This window comes from Orbilia oligospora (genome assembly GCF_000225545.1).
Source record: "Orbilia oligospora ATCC 24927 unplaced genomic scaffold scaffold00054, whole genome shotgun sequence".
In the NCBI taxonomy this organism is placed as follows: domain Eukaryota; kingdom Fungi; phylum Ascomycota; class Orbiliomycetes; order Orbiliales; family Orbiliaceae; genus Orbilia; species Orbilia oligospora.
Genome location: NW_011645611.1, coordinates 1,932,564 through 1,960,385, shown reverse-complemented (window position 1 = coordinate 1,960,385; position 27,822 = coordinate 1,932,564). Strand labels below are relative to the sequence as shown.

The window sequence follows — 27,822 nt, the reverse complement described above, 5'->3', positions numbered from 1 at the left end:
TGATATTGAAGATCGATCCTGGAGTAAGAGTTCACGGAGATACAAAGTCCGTTCAATGTTATCTCTAAGGAAAGTCTTCGAGTTCATTATGCATAGTAGAGAAGTACATCAGGATGTTATTCCGTAGGTAACATTATATTATAACCCAATCGTGCGCACAGCCACCTGGGTTCAATCGACATCGGCACCATAAATTCCCATTTGAATTCGATTCAATCCATCGAATCTAGATATACATTCGAATAGATCTAAGCTAGCCTGGCATGTTGCTCTTCCGTTTACTTTTCGCGCTTGTTGCTCTCGTCTTCGGTATCTCCGCAAGATCAGTCGGTTGGCCCTGGCCCGAATGCATCGGCTTTAACACGCATATACACCCTCGCTTGGGCGATCTCGTCGTAGATGGAGCTGGGAAGTATCCTGGCAGCTTCAAAAGCATTGATTCGGCCGTAGCTGCTTTGAAGAATACGACGGCTTTCCCTTACAACTTGGGTCAAACGATATTTATCTTTCCGGGAAACTACACAGAGCAGGTTTACATTGGCAAGCTCCTCGGCCCCCTCACCATTCAGGGATATACCTGCGACTCTCGGTCATATAAAAGAAACCAAGTCACTATCTCCTACAATCTCTCCCGATTAACCTCAGGGCTCACAAATAATGACCAAACATCTACCGTTCGCTTATGGACCTCCAATGTCAAATTATACAACTTAAATATCGTCAATAACTTCGGTGAAGGTGCTCAGGCTTTGGCATTGAGCGCTCAAAATACAAACCAAGGCTTCTACGGATGCAAATTTGTCGGCTGGCAGGATACAATTTACGCCAACGAAGGTCGTCAGATATATGCGAATTCTTATGTGAGCGGGGCGGTGGACTTTATTTTTGGTCTGAGAGCCTCTGCTTGGTTTTGGAATGTAGATATCGAGCCACTCGGGAAGGGCTGGATTACTGCAAATGGAAGGGAGGCCGAAAATAATACTTCTTTTTATGTTTTCACTAAATGCAAGGTCAATGGAGCCGGCAGCGCTACAGCAGGCTCGACTTACCTTGGACGACCATGGAGGCAGTTCTCGAGAGTGGTTTTCCAAAAGAGCTACCTAGGTGATGTCGTCAACCCGGCAGGATGGTCGGTATGGGACAGTATTCAGCCGGTTGACAATCTGTATTACGGAGAGTACGAGAACACCGGTCCCGGAGCTATAGGACTACGAGCCAATTTTAGTATTCAATTACAGGGCCCTGTTAGCGCGATTGATATCCTTGGGAAGGGTTATCAAAAGGAATATTGGGTCGATATAGATTATCTAAAATGATCTCTCGAGGTCTCTAGATACGATATCCCGACACCTACAATATACCAAGTACTATAGTACTATCAATATATTGATGTACCTATTTGCGATCCGATCAAAACCCGGATTTATAAATTTGCTGAATCGAATCGAATACTAGCCTCTAGACGATGTACATAGAGTATCGGCCGACAAATTTGCAAAGTATACACATGTCGAAAGGGCTTAAAATTTAAGAATTATGTTGGACGATATCGATAGCTCTAACAGTTAGTTTAAATTCGCGCCGCTAGCTGAGGTACAAATGAATGGCTTTTAGCTTGAGGTAAACCTAACCTGATTAAGAGATCTCACCGTGAAACCAGGCCAATCTGGAATGGGGATACAAAACCTGTGTAACCTTACACACACGTTTGAGTTCCATTTCAACGCAGTAAATGTCGAGTTTTGTTGCAAATTGCCTCGTTGAGTTGTGTTTGAATATAAACGATGCACTGACACCGAGATCTCGAGATTGATGCCACCCTTGTAATCGTAAAATCCATGGATTGATGCACGATCACGATGTTGGAAACGCTACTGTTACTAATCAGGGTAGCTTAAGAGTTCGCATATCTCAATTAGTGAGCCTCGAAGCCAATTATAAATATCTCTACACGTATACATAAACCGAACATAAATATTAAATCAAAGTTTGCAAAGGATAAAATTGTTTACGGCCCCGGGTTCCTAAGGGAAAATGTCGAGGGAATTATACTTATAGCTATGATCTCGTGGCCTTTAATTTTTACGTTGCGACCATCCTATATCTTTATAAATAGTCTGATAAAACGGACTGTAATATATGATTCAAGTCTAGGAGGGTTTACAATATGGGCCTATCGACCACGGATAGGGAGAATTTGGAGTCAGAACCTGCATATTGGCCTCCCTAAAATCAATGAGCATAAAAAAAACTGCATTGTATTTCGCAAAAAGAACAGAAGGAAAGAAAGCAATTAAACTCTATTGTCCGCACGCTTCTCAAAGAGCTCGTGTGCTATGACTGATACTTCCGGAGAAGACTTGTCTAGGCTCGTTTGACTAGCAAAGTCTGGGAATTGATCGTAGTGGTTGTATTTATCATAGACATTTTCCTTCCGATCAGCAGACTCGCTTCCTAAGAGTTGAGGCGCCTTGCTAAGCACCAAAGCACGAATAGATGGAATTGAAGCACAGATTTGGGCGAGATAGAGCTCGGTACTGCGTATCTTTGTTAGTCTGTTTGTCATATGGTTTATGTGGTTATCGATGAATTCGTGAATTTACTAACATTGTCCAAATGCATATTATGGAAGCATTGCTCTCGTCAGAAGAGCCATACCACGCCATATTGATAAGCCGAACTCGGATAGCGCAAGCAATACAAGCCAGAGCACCGACACCGAGTGTGATTATTGAAATGATCCGTTCCCTGAGACTAAGCTGCATTCTCCAGATCATTGGGATTGGGATAATCCTAAGTTCATAATATGCATGTTAGACATTGGTACCTTTAATACCAGCCTTCACGATTAATTACTCACCAGATAAGAACATCTGTGATGATATTGACTGATCCAGTAGCAACCTCGAGCTTCCAAGTATCCACTAGGCAAGCGCCCTGAGGATTCATATAGTTTTGGTGTTTCCAAGGCAAAGTAGGGTTGCACTGGAAGGACCATGCAAAGATTGTGGCGAGTGCATTGGCAATCACGCAGAAACCAGTTGCAATGGTTGCCCACCTTAGTGGATTCCATACTGAGAGGTTGTAATAGAAAAGAAGCAAAGAAAATTTGATAAACACTACTGTGAGAGGGTATAGGATAGATGCCGATAAACTCGAGTCTTGTTCAACCTGGAAGTCAAGCCAAGTTTTATCCCAAACTCCCCTGTAGTATGCTAAAAAAGGTTTTAGGACGTATTAGTAATGTTCACGAGGAGTGCCGAGAGTCTGAGATTGAAATTCATGGACGTACTGCTTGTAGACAAGACTATAAAGATGTGTTAGAAATTTGAACATCTGTTACCTTAAAATCAGAATTACTTACTGATAGCATTTTGCATCCCCAAGGCCAACGTCAAGATGAAGCCACCCAGAAGAACGTAATCATATGATCTCACGAATCCAGCAATTGTCATACGAGAGTACATTCTCGTTACAATGACCGCGAAGGTGAGTAATGAAAGAACTATGTATACTGGTACAAAAATCTGGCTTTGAGTAGGGTGACCTAGATACGGGATGGTCTCGTTCGCAAACTTGGAATACTTCGAATATCGCCCCCAGTTTCCCCAGTACATCTCGAGAAGATTGACATTGTCGATAGATGTTCCGGCAAGTTGTGCCATCTTTTGGTTGTATCCGGTAGCGTTCCAATTCGGATTCGATTGGAAGAAGCGAGCAATCCGTCCAACCAAATCGCTGCCTTTTGTCTTTTGGAAACCCTCGAATAGCCACTGAGTGTCGAGTACGACCTCGATGACCAAGTTCCGGTCATCGATGCTTATCTCTGTCGCTGCCATTTTCAATATTCTTGAACTAAGTAATATGATATAAAAGATTGTAAGGATAGAAGAGGGGCAGAGAAATTTCGAAAGAAAACAGGAGTAAAAACACAAATACAAAATATTTGATCAAAGCTAGATTTTTAAAGAGAGTTTGGACTTGGATAGGTGGCTTCCGGCGCAGAAACTCGATCTACGAGTTTGGGAACGGCTGGACTGTCGACAATATCACCCCACATACGTCTTGCGATATTTCGCGGATACATATAGTATTTTATATAGTAAGTTTTATGCATGTCGTATGCATGGGAACACTATATCAAAATAATTGTTAGCAAGGCGGATGCCGCACGAACAAACTTGAAATTTGATAGGTCGCCGGTTTGCTTTTCGTTACACGATCTCGCTCATATGATCAAATACGGACGACGACTTGACCAGCCACTGCTGCACGATTTTGGGTATCTTGCCCTTTCCAGAAGTTGGCGAGAGATGGTGTGCATCTTGAGACAACGCGCGAGGCTCGTCTCTCTCTCTTTGTGTCGCGAAAATAAACCTTGTCCGCTATTGGAGCCCATGGAATCCTTTGGTAAACTGCCAATCAATCCTCAGATGTTTCAGAAACTACAAGGACAACGACGATGGAGTTTGCTGCATGCGCGCATGCGCAAGAGTGCTGTTTTGACCCGAAACACAATCGATCTTCTCTAAAAGATCCTGTATCGATATATCTCGTCTCGGTTAAAAAGGAATGTACCGACCTGATACTCATGTTGCGATATCAGTATATAGCTATAGAGCTATAGATGCCGCGATCTCGCGGACTCGCGAGTGAGTGGCTATGCATGCGCATTGTCGGGGCTAGAGGAGAAAGGTTATCTATTATCACATTAACTCCATGAGACCCAAAAATTCCGCCCGTAGTTGAATAAAACTATGTCCCTGTATACATATACATGGTCTCCGAACCCATGATATCGGTATATCGATATCAAAATTAAAACCCGGATTTCAGTTGCCGTAAATAGGTATCCTGTAATTAAAGTGCAAGATGAGCCTGACCAAGGCTGGTTTCCTGGTTCCTGAGCCGAATCCAGGTCACATTTTAAACGAAAAACTAGGTCAGGGCCTGGCATCTTTAGGCGGTCTCATTCCGTTCTCGAATAGGAAGCAGGAGGGCAGCAGCAAACATGAATTTAGGATTTGTAGTAGAGTACGCAGTACAGCTACTGAGTCGACAGCAAAAGCACTGTTATCATCAACCAGTACAGTCCACCTCTACCATGATATCATATTATTCCTTCTGATTCGAATGTTTCCCCCCATTCTGTATGCCAGGGTCCTGAGTAGCCGCAAATGCACCTGGCCTGTACCTTTCTGCCGCGATTCCTGTATCCCAAGTTAACTTTTCCAAAGCGGGCAAACCAATGGAGATTTTGTTCGGGCAGGGGTGGCGGATATAAAGTATAAATCTGACACTGGCCACCGATATCTTCAGCTAACTATAAGATCGATATATCCACCATGGCGCAACATTGGCGAATTCGAATACGGGATCTTTGAAGTCGCGGCAAGTATATGAAACCAAACTAATTAATTTATATAGAACTTCTAGAAGCCTTTTAAATGTGACGGCTAAATATATTTAAACCTCTACTACGTCAACGACGTCTGGAATATTAATTTAGACAATGTGGTTTTAGGAGATATCAATTCTTCGATTTGAACATGGGGTACATGAATGTATTGCATCGGGTTTTGTAGACGCAGACTTACGACAACTGCATGTACCGTTTACATAGATTTTGGATAATTATATAAAACACTTAACCCTTGGATTGCTATGTTGACATCGTTCTATCAGTTGTTCAGATACCGGCTTTCGGAAAGCTTCGTTAACATGAGGCTGCTGTCGACTTCGAATCGAGCATCAGCTGGACACCCAAGAAAATCTAATATCATGAACCAAAGCTTGGGGCAAACAGCCATGGTTTTGTAGCCGTCATGCAAGAGCGGAATCCTCTGAGCCGACATGTGATTGTATGTATGCCTAGATCTGCGATCAAAGTTTCGTAATGGTTCCTGCATGCTGCATGCTTCATGGGACATCGTGGAAGGCTTCAATGGCTGTCGTAAGAGGAGGGCGCCCACCACAACAGCAACCTGTTTGAAGTTTGCCAATTTGGTATCAACCTTGAGATAATAGTCTTCTTCTAGGCTCAATCAAGCTACCCGAACGAGAAATTGGTGATAGTGGGGCCGTGGGCTAATTGCAAAACAACACACACTTTATAGCCCGATTCTGCATTCGAGTTAATTACCATATAACATATATATAACATGTGCCTGAAAATCGGCCCACAGGACTTGGTCGTGGAAGGGGAACGGTACATCTTGAAAACGGAAACGCGGCTAGTAATACGGTATGAATGCATGAAATCAGAAGTGAATATGTACGACAGTCCCCCTTCCCCACTCCCTTTTTTGCGCATCGATGTACATATGTGGGCCCGTCTTTGACGTTTACAACCTTGAACTTCTGATAATGGAAGTTATGAAACACGCTGGTTTGGATCGAATGATTCTCGAACGCAGCCAGTCGGGTAATATTTCCAGGTGAGCCGTTGGAGTAAGGAAGTGTCAAATATCAGACATCTCCAACCAAGTCGACTAGTCCTGCCCCTCTGCATGGGTTCATGAACACAGTTATATCGACATGATGGCGGAGTGATTGCACAGACCAGGGCGGTTGAAGTTAAATCCAAAGTCCCCATTCCTTTACTATATACGGCCACAGCTGCGCACTAGTCGTGGACCAAATTTCCGGAGCCGAATCCGTATCAAGAAGCTCTAGAGCAATCTATACTCTTTTCCTATAAGAATTGGAAGTCCAGCAGTAGATCCGTGACAACCAGATACTTATCAGGCATAAGCATCCATGGTCAATTCTACCACCAAAGATACCAACTGACATATTCACTCGTTACTTTTCACTTCACCTTAATAGCCTACAGCCTGTTTAAGCCTTGACGGCTTCAGAGGCCAAAATCTTTAACCTAGCATTATACACCTCTATAGACGCCTGGGGGTAGATCGATATATTCATAACCTCTGGCACCATGGCTCGGGTATCCAATATCATTTTGCTTTCTGTGCTTTTCTTCTTCTTAAATTTTACCCCATCTCGTGCACTCTCGATAAACTGGCACGATCGAAAACATCATGCATCTTCCTCTTCGACCTCTACAAGAAGTGTAATAGATAGTACGTATATATGACTCTACTTTAATTTATCTTTGGATGGCTCTAATTCGGAAAAAAGGTACACTCTCAATACTCAAACGGTTTCCAAGGTTGATCTACTCCAGTAAAACCAGCATATCAACATCGACGAGATTAAGTCTCAGCATCGGTAGCAAAAAAGTAACACCAACCGTCCAGGAACCTAGCAAATATTCCGGATCCCCAACCCTTGGGAACACTGCCGGTCATGTATCCCTAAGCCAGGTAGCCGGGCTCGTTGATAGTACCAAAAAGTCAACATGTAAGGGGAAAGGTGGAATCGTGAGCTTTAAAGCGGAAACCTCGGAAACAGAAAATTCAGTATCTTCGAAACTGTCTTGCTCTGTCAAGAGTTCGACAAAAATCATCCTGACTGCTTTGACACCGAAAAAATGCATCTCTCTTACCATCGGTCTCTACTATGACCATGTACTCAAACAGACCATACGAAGAGTCTACGATTGCAATATAGGACAAGAGACCCTAGTATACCGAGACCCTGAGCTCGGCAAAGATGTAGCATTGTATAAAAAGGGAGATTTTACTATTCGCCGCTTCTATGAATCCGACAACGACTACAAAAGTATTGCTTACTTCGTCGGCTGTGCTACAAATGGTAATCCTGTGGAACTTGGAACCAAGAGCAGGCGTGATCAAGGCGCTTTGGCAAGAAGAGGATTTTTTAAGGGGAACACGAAGGACCCCATTTGGAATTGTGGTAAGTAACGACTAGAGTTTCCTGATTAAAACCTGTTCTCTTAGCTAACAAAATTGCTATTACACCAGCCCTCCCGAATGCTGATACTGTTGGCGGACCTAAAGACTCTTTTATGTTTGCCCCAGCCAATGTTGGCGAATGTTTGGTGATCATAGCAAGCAGGGAGTGTCTCGCCCACTCTAGTGTTGCATTTTTCTGGCTTGATGATTAGTTAAAGGCTCTTTGGAGATCTATAATTTTATCCACTTTGATTTCTTGCATTTATTTTGCTTTTGTAACCCGATATTGATATATCCGTCTTGGGGCCGAGTTTCTTGTTGTCCTTCTCCTCACACAGCGATTTGTCTAGTCTTTGCAGCGAACCAACCTGTACTAATATATTTCACATTTTAATATTCATAATGATCCTGAGAATTCAATGAAGCCCGGCTTCTTCGTATCTTGGTGTTCATAAATATAGTTTGGGTTCTTAATTTCAAGGACAGCAATTGTACATATAGGTACTGAGGTCTGGGTCGGCCTGGACTTCAATTATTTGGCTTAGGGGATCAATCGCAATCGCCCATACTGGCGCATGCCTCTGAAGTTACACCTATATTTTTACCTACTAATTTAATTTGGAGGAAGCTAAGGTACATCCATTAACGTTGCAGGCAGAGGCCTTAAAGGTGGGATATAGTTAGGATTGGGAGGCAAAGGTTCTATAGTATACTACTAATATTATAATCAAGAATCTGCACCCGACTTAGTGCAGAAGAACTTGACGATGCGGCAAGGAACCATCTCAGCCCTCGCGGCCTCGTACTCTAGAGCTCTATAGCTCTAGGATTGCTGTCATTGATCCCTACCTGTTGTGTCTCTAACGGGTAAATGCGTAAGCGAAAATCGGGCAGCTACCGGACTATATCATATCGGTATGATATCGGCCGAGTATAATAACGTTAAGAAAATAAATTTAAATTAACAATGCTCATATGCTCATGCGGGGGTATTTCAAGGAGAGATAGACAAATGTAGCCTATTGGATCCTGGCAAAACTTAAGTGCTTAAGCTAATGTGAAAAAAATACACCCTTGCCATGTACTATGGTAGAGGTTAAGACAAGGGATGTGAAGAAATAATTTGTCACTCAGCTCAGTCATACAAGCACATCATCAAAAGGGGTTAGAAGTTCAGGTATGTTTAAGTTACTTGAGGCTTTACAGGTATACAGGGATTCATTCGGGTGTAGTTATCCGAAGCTATACACGCAAGGATTATCAATGCATACTTTTATAGTCCAATTGTCCATGCTTGAACATATAATGCAGCTAATGCAGCTAGATGATATTATTATGCAAGTAAAGTCACCGTTGCATGTTGGATTCTGCAGTCAATGTGTAACCCAGAGCTAAACTTCCAAGCTAGTTGATTATTGCTGGAAGACTTTGAAAATACCTAAATGGATAGCCAGGAACAGAGCACTCATGACAGGGATCTTCGTCTCATACATATGCATGCACAACTGCCGAAGTCGCGAACCCCCTACGTGTACTTAACCGTACTAGATATATCATAATCTGCACAAAGAATATTGATATTTGCACACTCGTAACAAAAACGCGGCTGGCGCGCGATGTTTTGGGCTGGTAACGTTCTGTCTTCATTTCCATGTTAACTTCGTATTCGTGTTCAGATGCTTTAAGAATGAGAGTGCGATTTACACCCTGGATCTTTCTATAAAAGGACGCATTTTGGTCATATGCATTCCAGCTGAAAACTAGATACTTTGTTCACTTCTGCAAAAAAAAACCACAGAATATCGATTTTAAGCATAGTGGCTTCATAATCCGTTTTCAATTGATAGCTTTCACTCTACAAGAATCTCAAGAATTTCAACAGACAAAATGCCCGTCAGCCCCCCTTGTGAGTTACCTTATTTTTCTCTTTCTCTCTTCCTTATTTTGTAAAAACTACCCTAGTATTTGAAATCAACCCATTTTAATATCTCAAATTGCAGACAATATCACCATTACGAATAACAGTTCATATACCTTTACCGCGATTATCAGACCTATCTTCCTCCTGCCCAAAAATTTCCTGACGACCCCAACTACAGTCAACCCTTATAGCTCTCAGGTCTTCACCGCGACTAACGACGAAAATTCCATATGGTTCAAAGTCAGCGCCCCGTACACTACAACCGACCTTCTTGTTTGGGCGGTCAACGACGGTTCTAGTTGGAGTGCTCGAGCAGCTTGGGTCGATGACCTCGATGGCGGCGTTAGGGTCATTCCTTCGGATATACACATCATTGCTAATGCCGCTGGGTCTGGTGGCCATACCATTACTATCCAACCTGGAGCGGCAAAACGGGCAATCTCGGGAGACGATACTGATAGCCTAGCGGCATTAGCCATCGTTAATGCTGCTAGAACTAAAGCGAAACGCTTTAGAGCGTAGTACCCAAAACGTATACATACCTCTGCAAGTTCTCGACGAATTGCAGAAGTAAAGAGTTGAAATAGTTAATCTTTTGAATATTATGTATATACCCTAGCTAGCTTGCGCCTGCATGTAAACTACATATTATGAAGCTGAAGGACTGTTAGCCTCGAGACCAGGCGCAGGGTGAGGGCAGAGCAAGGACTGTAGTGTGGTATTTTATGTGTTGTCTTAAGCACCAAAATATGGTCGATATCTTGATGATGATGCATCATTATATTGTAATGCGATGCATGCAGATCTCGATTCAGGAGAAAACCAAGCATCATTAATACATTTCATACTCTCATATTCTCACACTTAAGTACTTACAGCTGTTGGGTTTACACAGATTTAACTTTTCTTTTCTAAGCAGTACGCTATATTTTTGGTTCTTGTACATGTATCCTATAGCTACACTTGGCCGATGAAGTTATATCTATAATTGATCGATCAAAGAAAAAGATCTCAAGAAAAGAGAGAAACTATTTCATATTTATTTGTTAATTTTTTCAATCTTGTTTTCCTTTACTATTCCACGTGCACTTGTAGAGAACAAACTCAAATCCTCTGATATCATGATCATTCCATGGGACCTCTATCCCTCACTCCGTTTCCTGACAGGGTCAAGTACCTTCGATCCCGGTTATCGTATACCCTTAGTTCATCAGTGTCTACTTATCGATTTGGGCCCCCGCAATATTTTATCAGACATGTCTAACCGGCCCCGATACGCAACGTCGTCCCGCAAGGGTCTATTAGACCTTCCCTTTGAAACTGTCCACTTGCTTGCCAGCTTTGTGAGTGCGACTTACCTAGATATTAGCATTAGAGCAGAGTCCGGTCTAATCACGAATTTTACTGATCTGACATGGTGTCGTGCGCCAGCTCCAAAGACGTTCCCTCCTCGAAGCCCGCTTGACTTGTTCAGAGCTATATACTATCGCCACGGAGTATTTGCATAAAAATCTGATTTTGGGCTCTAATTGCTGGGGAGGTCATAATTATCTGCTCATAGATGGCGACTTTTTAAACTATATAGTTGAGAATAGCCATCGGATTGAAAGTATCAAGTTTTACTATCCGAGACCTTCCCGTCCAAACTGTCAACAGTGCCAGATAATGGCTGGTGGGCCGAGAAATTTGGTGGAGCTATTCTCTGTCGATTGTGGAGTCCGATTCAAAAATCTTACTGCGCTAGAGTGAGTCCAATTTGCCTTTTTTTGAGTATTTCTGGCCTGGTGATATATATCAAACTAACCCCTTGTCTGAAAACTTAATCAATATATATGCATGTAGTATTTCATCCCCTTTCATCTTCTACCCGCAAACAAAAACCATTGTCAGTTTAATTCAGCGGTTTCCCCATGTTGCAAGCTTATCTATCCCGATCACAAAGGAACTTATCAACGAAGCAAATTTCAAAGCAGCGGCTATGAGACTCGATAAACTCGAAGCATTGACATTCAGTATTCGATGGCCGTCTTGGGTTTTAGACGCCCACACAGCCGATCTCTCGGCGCTTTGGGGGATAATTAATACCAATTCGGTATCTTTGCGTTCTTTAAGGATAAATCTTTACGAGTCTAGTCAGGTGGCAGACAGGCCCCGACGAGCGTCAGACCCATGGCCACCGAAGGTATGGCATAACCGCGATGCCTTTTTAATGCGTTTAATGCTTTCAAGACCCCCAAGCAGCTTGCCCCAGGGCTTTTTCCCAACAAGCCCGTTGGACTGGCCAAATAAACTCAATCTGAAGTTGTTACAGCTGCAAGAATTTTCATTCTGTGTCCGGACAGGGTTAGGAAATAAGCTAAGCTTACTAAATCTAGAAGCTCTAGAGGCCTTCAGCCTATTAATGTCTGGTTACGGTTGTCGTTTAGTCAATGAGATCGCTACGGATCTTGTAAACTTGAGATACCTGCAGCTTGATGACCCCTTCGCACCCGCAACATCGTTCGCAAGATTGTTTCGACGATTACCGAGACCTTTGGAGGCGTTATATCTCACAATACCGAGACCCCATCAAGATCTGCCATTCGAATTAACTTGGCTTAGCGACCACCAGCAAAGCCTTAGGCACCTAGCCTTGGTTTATGTTGTAGAATCTACGGCGGTGACTCTCAAGGGCTTCAGTTGGAATTACGTGTCCCCAGACAATCCTTTGGTTCTTGCGAAACCAGACTTTACAGGTTTTATTAGACTAGAGACTCTAGAATTGTCATTTGGTCGAATACATGACGGTTTGGTAAGCCCCTTCCCTCCGTAGCGATATGGCTTGAAATATCTCTCTTGAACCCTTGTTCTGGGAAAATATATACGTGAATTGTTAACATGCTACTGTTGTTTAGGTAAATCTTGCCCTCCCTCCCACTCTCAAGTTCCTCGACATTGAAGATCACGAATCCGATATCTCAACAATCAGACAGCTAGAAGGAACTTATCGTAGGCTATTTAGGGGGTATGTCCGGAAACAGTATCTGATGTCTGATGGACTATTAGAGCCTTCCTTGGAAGCAATGGTAGTCCACGGAGAGTCAAATATAACATTCCTCGCTAGGTCAAGAGAAGAAACTTTGAGGGGCACGAACGGGCACGGACGAGTGGCAACGATGTCAAGAAATGATTTCAAACAAAAGTTCCCGGATTTCAGTGAGAGGTACTATCAGTTTGATGCCGCAGACTATCGTTGGAAATGGATTGAGCGATTCGTTTAAGTTAACATCCCGATATGGGAGAGGCATCACCATTTTTTTACAGGTGCAGAGTTATAATTAACTAGCTTGCCTACGAGGATGATGTTAAAAAATTGAGGTATTATAATATTTTTGATTGGAAAGTGAATGGAATGCGGAAACAACGTGTGGATACGCGAACAAGGTTTATTAGAAGCTCAAAGCACCAGGCAGTTAAAACTTAGGTACTTTCTTTTTCACACCTAGAATACAAAGTAGCAATGCAATTGGCAAAATAAGTAAAAGTTGTATAGGGGCTCCGTATATTTTCAAACGTATATTCATTTCATAGCATAAAACTATACAAAATTGATAGCGAGAATATACTTTGTTGTTTTCCGTAACCAGCAGTGGATCCAGGGAAATATAATCTAGACGAGTCAGCATGCCTCAATCTTCGACTGGTCTCGAGGCTATGAGAAGAGCACTAATCTCCTCCCGGATGTGCATGCTGAGGATCCAAACTAAACTCTACAATCGAACACATGTTCAAATATCAAATGTTAATTGAACGAAGTAGAACAAGTAGGATTACTAACATTCATAACGCATGGCGTGGAATAAATGTCTGAGTTAGGCTAGATATTGCGTGTACCGACCACGGTACGAGATTTTTAACCGTAAGCATTTTGAAGAACCTGGTCTCAAAGTGCAGTATTGTCGGGATATCTGCAGCTATCACGGAAGCTACGTAAGCCCCTGCTCAAACTAGCTACGGCTGTCCCGTGTCCCCAACCTCAGCTAATATATACCCGCCTTGCAGGCAAAGCCGGACCTTTTCTAAGCTAATATATGTCTGTAGCTTATGTTGTGTGACATCAAGATAACGAACTACCGAGGTTTTCCAACGCTCCATTTGGCCCCAAACCTCGATCAATCGATCATAATCTGGATCAACCCCACCAAGCTAGATATTTCAAAACCTTGTTTTAGTGTGCCCAAAACATGGATATACGAAGGCAATGGAATCCTCCATGTATCATAATCTAAACATCTGCAAGTTCTTTATCATTGCGGAGAATTGGGAACTTGTTTGCTGACCGGAGCTAGTTGCCCAGCGCTGGCCAGCTGCATGTCTCTAAAGAAAATGTGCCGTCGAACATGCCAAATTAGGACCCGGGATACAATATGCTTACTGCGGGGAAGATTTACAAGCAAGACATTGGCAGCAGCTAGCAGGGCTGAAGGGAACAGTTGCGTGTACTTAGGTGCTTGTCAAGCATACTCGATTGGGATCTTTATGCTGCAGTTTGATATTATAGAGTAACTGCTTTCTCAGCCCAGCCAGCCAGCTGCAGGCGGCCAAGCACAAGCGATACTTATCGATAAAGCTAAGCTATAGATATATAAAGATGTAGAAAAGGCCACCCGATTGAACGTTAAGAAATTAATCCTTATTTCTTTCTCCCGCGCTTAGAGCCTTATTTCTAATATATTTGCCTTAAAAAGTCTTTTAATTTTATACACGATTCGAACCGAATCTGTCCAAATACACTCGGGTTTGGAATACCTTGTTGTATTTTTAAACGTCAACACGAAATAAATTTACAATGGGTCGCTCAAAGAGGGTCGATGGTTCCAACCTATCTTCGGAAACCTTGGACAGTTTGCGCAGCAGCATTAAAGGCAAAGTGGTAGTAAAGGGACAATCACCCGAAGAAGAATACCGACCCCTTCTCGAGCGATGGAATCGAATGCATATCAAGGAGGCTAATATCATCGTCCTTCCGGAATCCGAAGAAGACGTATCTGCCACTGTCAAATTTGTCGCAGAGCATAACCTCGATGTTGCAATTGCTTCGGGAAGACATACTTACTCCGGCCCGAGTTCGGGTTATGGGTTGATCATTGACATGAGGAATCTACGCAAAGTTAGTGTCGATGCGGAGAAAATGGTCGCCGTCGCACAAGGAGGCTCGCTCGCTGGTGATATTGAATCAGCAGCTGAGGCTGTGGGACTTCGTCCTGTTATGGGTGCGGTAAATGCCACCGGATGTGGTGGTATTACTACTGGAGGCGGTATTGGGAATTTGTCTGCCCAATATGGACTCGTGGCTGATAACCTACTCGCTGCTCGTGTCGCATTGGCCGACGGAAGTATTGTGATTGCGTCCGAAGAAGAGAATCAAGATCTCTTCTGGGGCATTCGAGGTGGCGGCAGTAATTTTGGCTTAGTCACCGAATTTACATACAAACTTCACAAAGCTGATCCCCAGGTTTACTCGTAAGTCTTAAAGCTACTCATTCTAGCACACTTTCCAAATTTGGTTAATTCCTTTTTTTTTTATCTAGCGGATTCTTCATGTTCCCTCCAGACAAAGTCGATGCTTACTTAGAGCTCATGAATGTCATGCACCAGGATTATGTCATGAAATCCAATGGCAAATTCGCATGCAATGGGTTCACGGCAATAATGGGAGGCAACCCTATCCCTGGTTTCCTCGTCTGGTACGACGGTCCTGAAGAAGAGGGCAAGAAGTATATCCAGCCTCTTCTCGACTTAGGTCCTATCTACCCAGGGAGCGGGGCTGAAATGAAGTGCCACACCGAAACCACAGATTGGAAGCAGTTCGAGAAGATGTTCCCACCTCAATTTAACAGACTCGTCGGGACATCTACTCAAATTAGCTACCCACTCTCCGTTGATATTCTCAAAAGGACGGTCCAAAAGTTTAAGGAGGTAGTCGCTACACGCCCAGAGAACCTTTCCGTCTCGAAACTACTTTTTGATCTCCGGGATTACTCAAAGGTTGCATCTGTTCCCCTTGATGCTACCGCGTATGCAAATAGACGAGAAGGGTGCTTAATCGGAGTTGATTTCATTTGGGATAAAGAGGAACTCGACAAGGAGATGATGCAGGTCACCAAGGATTTTATTGCAGAGGTTCGCGATTGGATCAAACAGGATAACGAACAGAAGGGAATAGCTGATGTTGGGGCTCATGTCGCTGCGACTACCTTATACGCTCTCGTGAGCGATGGAGATGAGAAGTTGGTGTCGGTGTTCGGCCCAAACCTTGGGAGAATGAAGGAATTGAAGAAAAAATATGATCCGGGCATGATGTGGGACAAATGGTATCCTGTGGACCCCGAAGTTTAACTGGGTTATATCGGTCCGCGGTTTGGAAGACAAGGGAATGTTCATTCTTGAAGCTATCTACCTACTTAGTATTTGTATGTCTACATATAATTAGTATGCCCGAGTAAATTAAAACCACGCCCCTTTAACTACTCGCCCGTCAAAGGAAATCCCATCAACTCGGTACGTGCTATTATCACTACCGGCTTCCACACCGGTGATAAACCCCAAACAGTGCGAAATTCCTAGAAGCTCCCCGAGCCCTTTGTATACCAAGAAGTATGCAAATTCTCCAGTTACTTTGCTTTTAACACCAAGTTGTGAACCCTCCGATGGTGAAAACCCTGAATAGTCTAATACCCAATTCAACTGTTGCTTCCCACTCGCCAAAATAGCAGACGAGATCTTGCTTACCCCCGGAAGTTTTGGTTCGGGATATCCAGATAAGCATATATGCCCCAATCTAAGGATTGTTGTTTCTGGCTCTGCAGACGCCTCTGGGTGTATATATGCAATTCCCAATTCCACCACTTTCGTCCCGAATATCTCTTCATCTGTTTTACCCACATCTAAGGTTACTGTTTTGATGCCCCAGCCTTCTTGTACTGGCAGCCCAACTTCATGTCGCTCAGTAACCCCGTTGAACCGCTTTAGGATGAAATATACCGCCACCCTGCCTTTCTGTGCTGCCTCTAGAGTGTATGAGAACGAGAACTGCAAGTCTCGTTTATACGTCATGTTAAACTGGTACAGTTTACACGAAGAGAGTTTTGCATCTGCCCCAGCTGCGGCCTTATGAACAATTTGAAGTGAATGCCCTCCATTATAGGCAACCTCATTGTCAAGTTTCCACACTAAGAGGTCTGTATCACCAGGATAGAATGATGGTAAAACACCCTGAGCCCCGACGTGTACCCACGGTCTCGCTGATATCTCCCTTCCACTCTGAAACCACTTCTTACCATATCCCCTATTGAAATCCGTATAGAAGAATGCTTCGGTCCCAGCTTCCCAGACTGGTGCGAATTCAGCAACCGGCCTGCAAATAAGCTCTGTATCAGTTGCGCCTCCGTTTATCCAAAACTTTCGATTTCTCTCTTCGAAATTTTGGCCATCGAAATTCTCAAATACCCATCCGGGGGCGAAGATAGCTGCTGAAAGTCCGGCTGGCCGGATTACCGAAAGGGCAGTACCGGTACCCCAGCCTCCGCCACCGAATGTGCCTCGACCAAAGACATCGATGCCCATGTAGACGTCGTGGTTTCTATGCATGACTTTGGACAAAGCCGCAGTGGTTAGAAGTTGCGCCAGAGGGTTCCATCGGTAGTTAGTAAAGAGTGCTGAAGAGACGTCAAAAAAGGGAGCATTCAATGGTGACAATCCATTGACGTATACAACTCGATTATAGATTGTTAGAGAATCGTACCTTCCAGGCATCGAGGTCGAGATTAGTGACCAGCTGTATTTGGAAAAACTTCGAGGGGAAACTAACCAAACAATCTCGCTCCCTTTTACCCGCCTATCAGACTCTTTTCTCAATTCTTCGATAAACTTGAGCGTCGTCTCTAGATTAAATGTTGTGTCCGGGAAATGCTCTTCAAAGTTCAAAAGCCACCCATCGAAGCCGTAGTATTCAGCTATACCCGCCAGTTTTTCCACAAATATAAACGTTCCATTGGCATCCCGTTCCAATAAATCACTAAATCCAGTTGTACTTCCAGGCTCCACAATAAACGTTCCTAAGATCCGAACGCCATTCTTGTGCATAACATTTATCCATGGTGCGGGTGGTCTGCAATTCGTCGCAATCAGAATCCGTGTTGTCTTGTTGTCTATTTTGAGTGGAGCTTACATGGTTACTCGGTGGTGGGAGAAGTAGACAAAAGTGGAGACAAGGTGAAGGTACTCGAGAGTATACACAGGCTCCTCGGAGAGGATCCCCTGGCTGTCTTCGTAGGGTTGGTATCCCCCCTAAAGGTCCACTTTAGTGTCTTCCCTCCAGCGTGTATGAGACATACACTAGCATACCTTAAAATCATGGCACGCTAGTAGCTTGAACAGGTCCCGCTCCTCTAGAAGCTGACGCTCTTGGAGTGGTACATTTGCAATATCAGATGCCTCTCCTTCTCTCGAACTATCCGGTTGCCAATTCCGGACACTGTTTAGGTCCTCGAAGTACTTCATTGGGGGTATATGACAATGCAAATATGTAAACGCTGAATAGCAAAAGGCCAAAGAGACAGAATGTTGGGTGTAAAGAAGTTCGTTTGACGCAGTCGCACAAGAATCTGGGAAGGCAGATATATTGAGACCTATATCCCACACCAGGCAGTTATAGGTTCAATCCCGTCTTTCCACGTTTACTTCGTGCCGTATCGTAACCCTCGTGAACCACCCCTAGCTATTCCAGTACCTCTGCTTCCCCTTCCTGTGCCACCTCGCCCTCCACCACGTGTAGTGCCTGGGATATTCCCTCTACCTCTGCGATTAGGCGTCTTCGGGTCTCTTGATGCGGCGGGCGTGACGGGCTGATCTACGAAAGTATCGTTGGTCCTAACAATATCGATTAGCTATATCTAGAAATAACACTCCATGAGTCGTTAAAACAGGGGTCATACATAAACGTCGTCTCTGCATCATGGTCTGCCCTGGGAGCTGGCTGTAGAGCAGCTAATCGTTCTGTTCCCGTAACCTTGTTAACAACCACTAAGACTTCTCCAAATGATCCATCCACAAAACCCACCAGCTTCTCTTGCAGCTTCTTCTTCTCTTCTGAATGACTGCGGTATCGGTGCCTCTGGGAAATCGACACAGAAAGCATTCATCTCCATCCCATATATCATAGCACTAAAACTCTCGTTGAACCTGTTGATATTCTCGTGGATCTGCTGCAGCTGCATCAAGTTGTCGTGGAGGATATTGAGGCCATCTTCGAGCTCTGCAAAAAAGGGCGTTATGCTTTCAATTGGCGTGAAAGTAGTATGAGAGTCGCGGAAACGGTTTACGGAGTCGCGTGAACGTGAATTTTCGCGAAGAGGTGTCGTCGGTCGATAGGTTTCGCGACCGCGGGACGAAGGTCTAGAATTGGACTGGGGAGCTGAAGCCGACATCCTATCTTGCGTATAAGGACCGAATCAGGAGCTATCTACCTAGGTAGGTACCTAGATACTTAAGGTTTAAATAGATATTTGTATGAACCAAAGTGAAGTTCCGTCTAGGAAATTTCACTTGCAAGGAAGTAGTATTGAGAATTGAAAGAGCTCGTTATCAGAGTTGTATCATTCATTGTTGGAAGTTGCACCGACGCTACGAAACAACACACAAAATGCCTAGGCCTGGAAGATACTCGAAAGGAAAGGACGGAATGCCTAGACGAGTCGCAAAGGGAATAAAAGAGAAGAGAGACAAGAGCAAGCCTAAAGTAAGAAACTGTATGGTAGTAACAAAAAAGATATTGACAACTTCTCAGCTACGTGGCGGTATACTCCGTAAAGTTATAGTGTCCGGTCGTAGCACCATGCTCTTGAGCTTGCCTCGTCCCCGTCAATAAAGTTCCGCAATCCACACACTTGATACTAAACTTGCTTAGGTTTGTAGCGTAGTTGCGGCTTTTCAAGATGCGACAAAGCTTCTCTGCGGCTCCTAGAATCATGGTAGTGTTGACTTTATCGAAAACAGTGGCTATATTCCCATGTAGTCAGCTACATGATGCAGTGCTCAATCAATACGGATGAGGAATACGTACTATCGTCGTCAGGATCGTTGGTTACCTGAGTGAGGGCGACACAGTCGTAGTGAATTCCAGAATAGATCACAATCGCGAATGTTGGCTGTCCCTCGTTGTAGGTCACGACGCTGCCATCATCAACAGATATCGAGTATATCTAAGTACATAAAGTGTTAGCTTCTCCCATGGTTTTAAAGACAGAGATCTACTTCTAAACTTACGGTAGTGGCGAAGTATTCTGATAGGATTGTAAGATCGATGTACCCTCCCCAGATATTAGGGTCAGCTATCTTTTCGCAGTACTTGTCTCTCGATGTTCCTAGAACACAACAAAGCACCAATCAGTCTCCTAAGAGTAAAACGGGGGCCTTTCCCTAGGTCTTACCGAGTACGACATGAGTAAACCGTTGCTCGGTCTCTGGTAGATCCGCATCTGCTTGGATTACTGAGGCTACAACCCCTCTGAGCTCTGACATCATATCCAAACCCCTAGCACAAACATAATTGACAGCACGGAACATGCAAGAGTTATCATCTTCCATCACACGCATAGTACAGCTCCAACCAGGCATACCCTCCACTTGCACAATTGGTTCTTGACCTTTGAAAGTTTTGGCAGCCTTGGAATCGGATGAGGACCCACCAGGGCCGAACCAACCCTTGAATGGGTTTGGGGGGTCGCTCGGGAACGACAAATCTCGTTCATGTTGATTGAGCAAAGTCCCTTGACTGTTGCTGAGAGGGCCACTGCTCGGCCCAATTGAGGTCTTGACCACACTAGGTTCTGTACTCAAGGGCGACTCCGTTTCCGAGACTATCAACTGTTCACCATTCACAGTAACAGGAAGGTCGATGAGAAGCATTCCTCTGCTATAAGAATTGAGATCCAAGGGCTTTGGAGGGAAGCCATGCTTGACTATATAAAGATACGTTGATATTAGTCCCGGTCACGGCGTACTTAGAATTAACAAACGTAATACAGGTATGTCGAGTCTATATCAAGGGACGTACCCGCGATGCCGCCCTTTATCGAAGTCTTCTCCCGGATCGCATCTATTAGATTGCCAACATTGGCGACATCTTCAAGAGTAATGGTATGGACACCATTTGGGGCTCTGATCCTAACTCGCATTGTGGGATTGTGGTTGCTGCAACGTGGGGCAGACAGCTTAAACGGTGCTAATCGTGCGCTTTTGGACCGGGGCAGGATGATTCAGACCCTTGCTTTCAGGCACGACCAAGAACTGGGACGAGTTTGCTAATCGGGTTGAGCGATGGCAACCAACGAAGATGTGACCGAAAACAAGTAAATTCTGATAGGAGAGCTGTTAGAGGTAACTTGTGGAGCAGATGTATAATGTCGTCCAGATGTTGGCTATTGATTCGAGATAATTTGGTCTTTCTTTATGGGCGGTTTATATTTATAATGGTTTGGATGGTTCTCAAAGGTTCCGCCGTGCTAGTTCCCTTCTGTTGAGACCGCCGACTGCGTCACCTGTTACCGCTACCACCTCTGCTCCCCGCCTCATCCTCATCCTCATCCTCATCCTCATCCTTCACATTCACCACCGCCTTCACCATCACCAACTAAGTAAAGCAGGATCATTGCCACAACGGCCCTCACTAGACGACTTGAACCAGTCTCGGCCATGGGCTTGACTTAGCTGTAGCCAATACTACCTATCTGCTCCAATCTCATACTTCATGCCAGCGAATTCAATCCCCGCGACGCGTACTTACGACGTACCCTGACTGGGTACCACCCAATCTAGCTTCAACCTCTTCCTCGCCTAAGAATCACAATCATATCCATCCGAGACTCTACTTCATATAATGAGCCTAAATATATTCAGCGGCCGGTTTCGTCCAAAACCTCTGCCAGGAACTGCCTTGTACTCAGCTACTACCAACAAATCCGGACCTATCCTTAAATATGATGACCAATCCGGCAACCTTTTCACAGAAGAGACCTTCACAACCCCTTCTGCTGCCCTATCTATATTTGAAAAACCGACTTTCTCCGAGAGAAGGGCCCTGTTCCTCAAGTACCGCCGTACAAACCCTGAAAAACAAGAAGGCACACTCTTCAACCTGTGTCGTATGTCCCTTCTGCAACATGTCGAATCTCTGACGCCAGATGTGCTTATCGACCTTCCATGGCACTACGGGAAGATAATATGGGACGACATAATCCACGCTACTGCGGACTCATACACAATATTCCGGAATTTCTGCGAAGTCTACGGCCATGAACTCGATTTTCACCCAGGGAATCGGGAACTCTGTAACACTAGCACTAAAATTCCAGCATCACGACATTTGAGGATAGCAATGTCAGAGAGCACACCTTGGATACCACACTATATACCCTATCTAGCGTCCCCTTCGGCATCCTGGCTTGTTAACCTTACAATAAAAGGTGGATTTGACTTCTGGGAACTGACAGAACTCAACGGTCTGCGAAATCTAGTCTGCTTAACCTTAGAATTCCCACCCGCGAATAGTGGCTATAATGCTCTCGGCAGAGTTTTCAAAAACTGGGTAACGAACAAAACTAACTTTAATAATCTACGCGTCCTACGACTGATGAATATATTGGATACGGTTGTTTCTGGCGAGGCGAAGATATTGGCCAATTTAAACAGTTTACCAGGCTTGAAGGTAGTCGAACTGAGGATAGTCGATCGATACATAAGGGTGCCAATATACCGGTGTGAATACCTCAAGAAGAAAGACTTCGGAATTGGGCAGAAGACTGGCTGGGCGGCATTCTGTGGTGACGCTGCGTGTCCAGAATGCTTGACCGCACTACGGCGAAACGCTGACCTAGCAAATGTTGCTCTATCGAAAGTACCCTGGGCAGGCTCGGATGCTTTCAAGAGGATGCATAAAGTCGCCGAATGGATTATTATGAAAGAGAGGATGGCAGAGGGTAAAAGAAGGGTGATGCTAGATGTGTCACCGAGCCCCAATGCCGAAAAGGTCGGCGGCTGGGTATATTTCTACAGAGAAGAGACCGGCCCTCGCCCGATAGAGGCAGTTTCTGAACCTAACGGGGGGAAGAAAAGACCTTTATCAGAGATTAATACACAGGGCGAAGAGAAACTAAGCACTCCGCCTAAACGCCAAAGTTTAAACAAGACCTACAAAGCCAAAGCTAGCAAAAGACGAGATATAGGGTCACTTCTTAGTTCATTCAACTAAGCGTAGATCAATAAACCCGCGACAGATATCGATAAGTAATAATAATATGTAAAGTTATAAAAGCTAAAATACCCACAAATATAACGCCACCCGATAGCCGGGATTATCTGTCCTCCGTACGTGCAATCAGGATATAGAAAGCATATTTCCAATAGTTCCAGTTCTTTCGGGCGCTCTCAATTACTCCATCAACCCCTCCCTTAAACTTGATTTTTATCAACGATCATCTCAGGCCTTCGAACTAAACAATAACACAGTAGTAACACAAGACAAATGCTGTACCCGCCGAACCTCCGTTTTTTGTCCCAATAAACAAGTATCAACGTGAAATCTAATCCACTATATAGGTCACAGTTCCACTGAAAGAATCAACGGCTGTGTCTGCCTATATATAGTAATGTAACTTTAATCGAGTTCCTCCGTCAACGTCTCCTCCAATCCCGGCGACTCCCTCAAGTACCTCTGATTCCTCTCAGCAGCAAAACTGTTGTATCTCACCCGCTTATTCGGGTGCTCGCTAGCATCGCTTGTATTCCTGGAGGAAGGAGTATGCGCGGCTTCACCCATCGGCTGGGGCGTCAGCGACGGTTCCTTGGTATGCGGCTCCTCCTCTTCGAGGTCTTCACCAATGACTGTGGAAGTTTCAAGGTCTCCTTGGAAGTTCTTGCGCTGGCGAGCCATATCTGGGGAATCGTAGAGGGAGAGGGCTTCCATTGTGCCGAGAACACCCTCTGCATTCCATAGATTTTCGGAAACACCGTCGATTCTGTAAGCAGTGTTAGTGTACTTCCATGGACTATAGCGCCTGGGAGGATTGTGATTTACCTTGCAGCCGCTCCCTCCTTGATTTTCGTGAATCGGCCAGCTGTCTGGCCTTGAAGCTTCATCCAAGCGAATCGACAACCAGCCAAAACGAAGACAAAGCCAGGGAATCCCGTCTATAAGCGCCCCTCAAGTTAGCAAAGTTCGATTTTTAAAAGGTGACATGTTTTCTCCCATGATCTTACATTCTCGATATGCTTCTGCATTTCCGCCGCCAACCAGTCCTGATGAGGCTTTTGACGAAGTTCCATACCAGCGAAGAACAAAATCGGCATCATAAAAGCTGTCGATTCAAAACCCAAGGTTGCAAAGATGCGAAGTACTCCGTGGACATACCCTCCAATTTTCGGGTCGGCGATTGGGACGTCTGGGTACTTGACACGATACGTCTGCAACCGCAAACAATAGTGCCAGGCATCCGCCAAGGCGATCGAAAAGTGGGGGTACTTTCTGGGGATGATAACGTGGATATCAGTCCGGTTGATATCCTCGTCCTCACCATCAGGACCAGTCCACACATTATCCTCCGAAGGTCCAAATCGTTCTGGGAGATCGGCTTCCCAATCGTCCATCATCTTTTCCAGACGACCAACTTTTCGACAAATACTTTCTTGCAGTCTAATCTTTTTCTCGAGGAAAACAGCGTCTGTATCGTTTCCTTTAGATTGAATCCATAGATCTCTTCGCTTTCGAATAGCCCAGTTTTTAACGTAGGTTAATCTCGAGTTGATTATAGTGCTCTTTGAAAGGGCAGCATCCGCAATGAGAAGTGTTGGAGCTTCGTGATCGATTGGAAGTCTAGCCATAGGATCAATAATCCACCAGTCCTAGTATGGATATTAGTACAACCCAAATAAACAAATCGATTGGGGGGAATATATAGCATACCGGCGTCAAGAAGCAGGGGTTCCCTGTAACCGACGAAGTACCAATATCAAGACGTCTAAAAACTGCATATAAAGCTCGTCCTACTGGCGTCATATGAGCCTCCTTTCCTCGCGCAACAATCATATCCCTCGCTCCCAACATGTGGACACCCATTTTCATATTCTCACCAGACCATAACTCAAACATGCCCATCAATATAGCTGTTGCTAAAGGTGCATAAGAAGTCATGGACTCGTGCTGTGCAAGTGCCCTGCCATGTGCCATAAGAGCTCGGTGGTAGTGTGTAGGAGCTTCAACCATAAGATATCTCTGGTCGTTATCCCGTAGCCCGACCTGTAATGCTGCAAATGCAAGCATTGCTTCCATGAGTGCCGGTGATTCTTGTGCCATAGCAGGGATATATTTTGACCATAGATTTATATACGACGGCGAGGTGTATTGTAGTCGGGGAGCCGTAACGGCTAGGTAAGCTTGGAGGAGATAATGATCGCCAGGTTGCTTCAAACTAGATGGTCTTGCAGGGGCAATGATCCTAGTAGTCGGACTGAACCCCCTCAGGGGCATCTGGATTTCCTCTAGGATATCTGGAGGGAAATGTGGTAGACATGTTGTGAATTCTGATGAACCATCATATGTCTGGAAAGGCAAACCGGCCTTGAAGTCAACTGGAGACTTCAGAACCGGGGGGTCGGCGACTTGGAAATGACTATCTGCTAACACAACGGCAGTACCTGAACCATCATCTGCCTCCGGGGAATCTGCATCTTCGCTAGAACCGGACTCGGAGCTATTGGCCTGATCCTGCATTTGCGACAGCAGGTAGGCCTTGAATTGCTCTTTTCGCTCATCGCTTAGTAACTCCTCGGAGTCGTCATCTCCCTGGAAGATAATAATGGCTAGTCAGATTTGATTTAATTTATTACAAACTCGGACACCATGCACGGAATAACGTACCGAAGCCTTTCTCTTCCGGCTTTTGCGGGGCCCATTGATTGCTTCGTTCCGCTTGACGAGCTCCTGTAATATCTGCTCCACATTGACTACATTGTTGGGGAACGTCAGCGCGTTGTCGTCAGGGAAGCCATACAAAGATGCAACATCCAAAGCTGATATGTCTCCAGGCATCTTGAAATCTAAATCCAACCATGAAAAAGCAGGGAACAACCAGGGAAATCAAAGAACAATGAACAAATAATGACGACAGGATCTCTCGGGAAGTTTCAGGGAAAACGAAGTTAGTACGAACGACACCACTTTTATAAAGGTCATAAAAGTCCCGTATCGGAATAAGAAAGAAAAAAGAACCCACATCGAAGCTGGTACAGGTGCACCTGGTATCGGGACATGCATGGCTTAGCCATGAGAATTGGAGAAGGGCGGTATGCCTCAACCTCGACTTTACAGCCTCGTATCATCTCCACGATATCGAAAACGCAGGTGAACAGGTGCTAATTCTAGGTTGAGAAAAATGCATCGCGAGACTTCTATCTTAATCCCACGCTGACATGACGCGCGATGTGTGGAAGGGAAGCTTCAGGTAATTCCAATTCTGAGAATTGGGGGAAGAGATAGGCCACCACAGCCCGACAAGAATAGCCAGGCTCCAATTTAATGGAACCAAGCCTAAGACGACTCCACAGCGGCATGAAAGAATGGCAGAGAATCTGGCATATAACGGCACATCTGCTACATGCACATCTACGACGGCACCGAAGTGTCCGCTGAATTTCGGATGGCATTTCCAAAACCGAAGGGCTGTGACGGATCAGGGGAATAATACGAAACCCGACGAATCAGAGGAGCCCCACATGAGAAACATTACAAAACAGGCAAATGTGAATAGCGACAAACAAATATAGAGCTTTGACTTCCAACGCAACTAAAGAGGATTGGGAACTTACAAAGTTGGTCTTCAACTTGGCTAACCCGCCTAGGGATCTCAGGTGAACGTTTTGGAGACCTCATCCCTCGTGCAACCACATTACTGTCGGTGTAGAGTGTCGTTGCTGACGGTGTGGGCGGGAATCCAAAGTCGGGAGGGGGAGGATGGTACGCCGTCACTACTCCAAATGGAATCGATTCGGTTGTTGAACTGCCTGCAGAATGGTCTAGAGGCACATCATGGGGGTAGTAGTACAGTTGCCCACCACTTCCATCGTCGCTGCCGCCGCTGTAAACGTTATAATGATATTCGTTCTCATCGAACGTGTATCTCTGATCGGTTGTTGACATATTTCCCTTGGTATGCAATATTAAATTGCCTTCTCCTTTCGAACTGGACTTCTGGTCCAGGTCTCAATGCGATATAGCCAGTGCTAACAGTATTTAAAAGGTGCCCAGGTCACAACGATCTTCAAAATGAATCGAATTTCCCAAGAAAGTCGAGGCGATTATGAGTTTCCGCTACGTAACTTTCGCTCCGGAACTTGTTTGAAAATTAATGAGTGCTTTCCATTAATAGCAGGTCGCGATGTTGAACAGGTGAACGTGGGACTTTGCGCTATAATCTCCAGGCAGACAGGGGTTGCCACAATCGACAGCTGCAGATGCAGGAACAAGGCTGGCGTCTGTGCTTGGAAACCGATCGAGGGAGAACCGAGATTGCAGAGGGGTGCGAAATTTTGTACGTCGATGACGAAAATAGGGTTTTCTCGGATTAAAAATATACCTTCGAAAGAGTATAATAGGGCAAAAAATTTTGGGGGAGAAATCCCACGATTTCGAGATGGGAAAGAGGATGCCTGTTATCCTTCTCAACTTCACGATGTGGGCCTTGAGCTACCAGCAATCGTCGCTAATGCGTTCTGCGGCACAAAAGCCTGGCGCGAGAGTGTTCGGGATAATTTGACCTTCCGAGATTGGGGGCTTTAAGTGGCTTGCTATCAAGGTTCCCAAAAATCTGCTGATTCTCTGTCGCATAAAGCGGGCAGAGCTTTAATTCGTCTGAAAAGTAGCGGTGTTGGGATGTAAGTATGAGCTGCAGGGTCAGGATATAACTTGCCAACGGTCGACTGGCAGTTAAACCAAACAGATCAGATGCGACTTGCTAGGGTAAGTAGTATATATCGTGAGAAGCCGACAGG

The 27,822-nt window shown here is 44.8% G+C and overlaps 10 protein-coding genes across 10 annotated transcripts; 6 read left to right on the top strand and 4 right to left on the bottom strand.

The window, feature by feature from the left end:
- Positions 1–263: 263 nt before the first annotated feature.
- On the top strand, positions 264–1,316 carry AOL_s00054g606 (uncharacterized protein; the record flags this gene model as incomplete). Its single annotated transcript, XM_011121922.1, has 1 exon — positions 264–1,316. One exon carries the CDS (start codon positions 264–266, stop codon positions 1,314–1,316), a length of 1,053 nt encoding a protein of 350 aa, XP_011120224.1.
- Positions 1,317–2,293: 977 nt separating this feature from the next.
- Positions 2,294–3,839, bottom strand: AOL_s00054g605 (uncharacterized protein; the record flags this gene model as incomplete). Its single annotated transcript, XM_011121921.1, has 5 exons — positions 2,294–2,537; positions 2,608–2,793; positions 2,861–3,215; positions 3,293–3,307; positions 3,365–3,839. The coding sequence occupies 5 exons, from the start codon at positions 3,837–3,839 to the stop codon at positions 2,294–2,296; spliced, it is 1,275 nt and encodes a 424-aa protein (XP_011120223.1).
- Positions 3,840–7,121: 3,282 nt separating this feature from the next.
- Positions 7,122–8,032, top strand: AOL_s00054g604 (uncharacterized protein; the record flags this gene model as incomplete). The annotated part of the gene is made up of 2 exons (XM_011121920.1): positions 7,122–7,821; positions 7,890–8,032. 2 exons carry the CDS (start codon positions 7,122–7,124, stop codon positions 8,030–8,032), a joined length of 843 nt encoding a protein of 280 aa, XP_011120222.1.
- Positions 8,033–9,707: 1,675 nt separating this feature from the next.
- Positions 9,708–10,263, top strand: AOL_s00054g603 (uncharacterized protein; the record flags this gene model as incomplete). Its single annotated transcript, XM_011121919.1, has 2 exons — positions 9,708–9,726; positions 9,821–10,263. The coding sequence occupies 2 exons, from the start codon at positions 9,708–9,710 to the stop codon at positions 10,261–10,263; spliced, it is 462 nt and encodes a 153-aa protein (XP_011120221.1).
- A 1,143-nt stretch (positions 10,264–11,406) lies between these two features.
- AOL_s00054g602 (uncharacterized protein) lies at positions 11,407–13,001 on the top strand (the record flags this gene model as incomplete). The annotated part of the gene is made up of 3 exons (XM_011121918.1): positions 11,407–11,486; positions 11,584–12,532; positions 12,636–13,001. The coding sequence occupies 3 exons, from the start codon at positions 11,407–11,409 to the stop codon at positions 12,999–13,001; spliced, it is 1,395 nt and encodes a 464-aa protein (XP_011120220.1).
- A 1,568-nt stretch (positions 13,002–14,569) lies between these two features.
- Positions 14,570–16,119, top strand: AOL_s00054g601 (uncharacterized protein; the record flags this gene model as incomplete). Its single annotated transcript, XM_011121917.1, has 2 exons — positions 14,570–15,243; positions 15,312–16,119. 2 exons carry the CDS (start codon positions 14,570–14,572, stop codon positions 16,117–16,119), a joined length of 1,482 nt encoding a protein of 493 aa, XP_011120219.1.
- A 108-nt stretch (positions 16,120–16,227) lies between these two features.
- Positions 16,228–19,208, bottom strand: AOL_s00054g600 (uncharacterized protein; the record flags this gene model as incomplete). Its single annotated transcript, XM_011121916.1, has 6 exons — positions 16,228–17,890; positions 17,951–18,069; positions 18,127–18,410; positions 18,512–18,651; positions 18,717–18,777; positions 18,842–19,208. 6 exons carry the CDS (start codon positions 19,206–19,208, stop codon positions 16,228–16,230), a joined length of 2,634 nt encoding a protein of 877 aa, XP_011120218.1.
- Positions 19,209–19,567: 359 nt separating this feature from the next.
- On the bottom strand, positions 19,568–20,957 carry AOL_s00054g599 (uncharacterized protein; the record flags this gene model as incomplete). Its single annotated transcript, XM_011121915.1, has 5 exons — positions 19,568–19,779; positions 19,844–19,982; positions 20,047–20,144; positions 20,211–20,741; positions 20,837–20,957. 5 exons carry the CDS (start codon positions 20,955–20,957, stop codon positions 19,568–19,570), a joined length of 1,101 nt encoding a protein of 366 aa, XP_011120217.1.
- A 701-nt stretch (positions 20,958–21,658) lies between these two features.
- On the top strand, positions 21,659–23,029 carry AOL_s00054g598 (uncharacterized protein; the record flags this gene model as incomplete). Its single annotated transcript, XM_011121914.1, has 1 exon — positions 21,659–23,029. One exon carries the CDS (start codon positions 21,659–21,661, stop codon positions 23,027–23,029), a length of 1,371 nt encoding a protein of 456 aa, XP_011120216.1.
- Positions 23,030–23,434: 405 nt separating this feature from the next.
- AOL_s00054g597 (uncharacterized protein) lies at positions 23,435–25,864 on the bottom strand (the record flags this gene model as incomplete). The annotated part of the gene is made up of 5 exons (XM_011121913.1): positions 23,435–23,795; positions 23,855–23,967; positions 24,037–24,678; positions 24,740–25,618; positions 25,694–25,864. 5 exons carry the CDS (start codon positions 25,862–25,864, stop codon positions 23,435–23,437), a joined length of 2,166 nt encoding a protein of 721 aa, XP_011120215.1.
- Between the last annotated feature and the right edge of the window lie 1,958 nt (positions 25,865–27,822).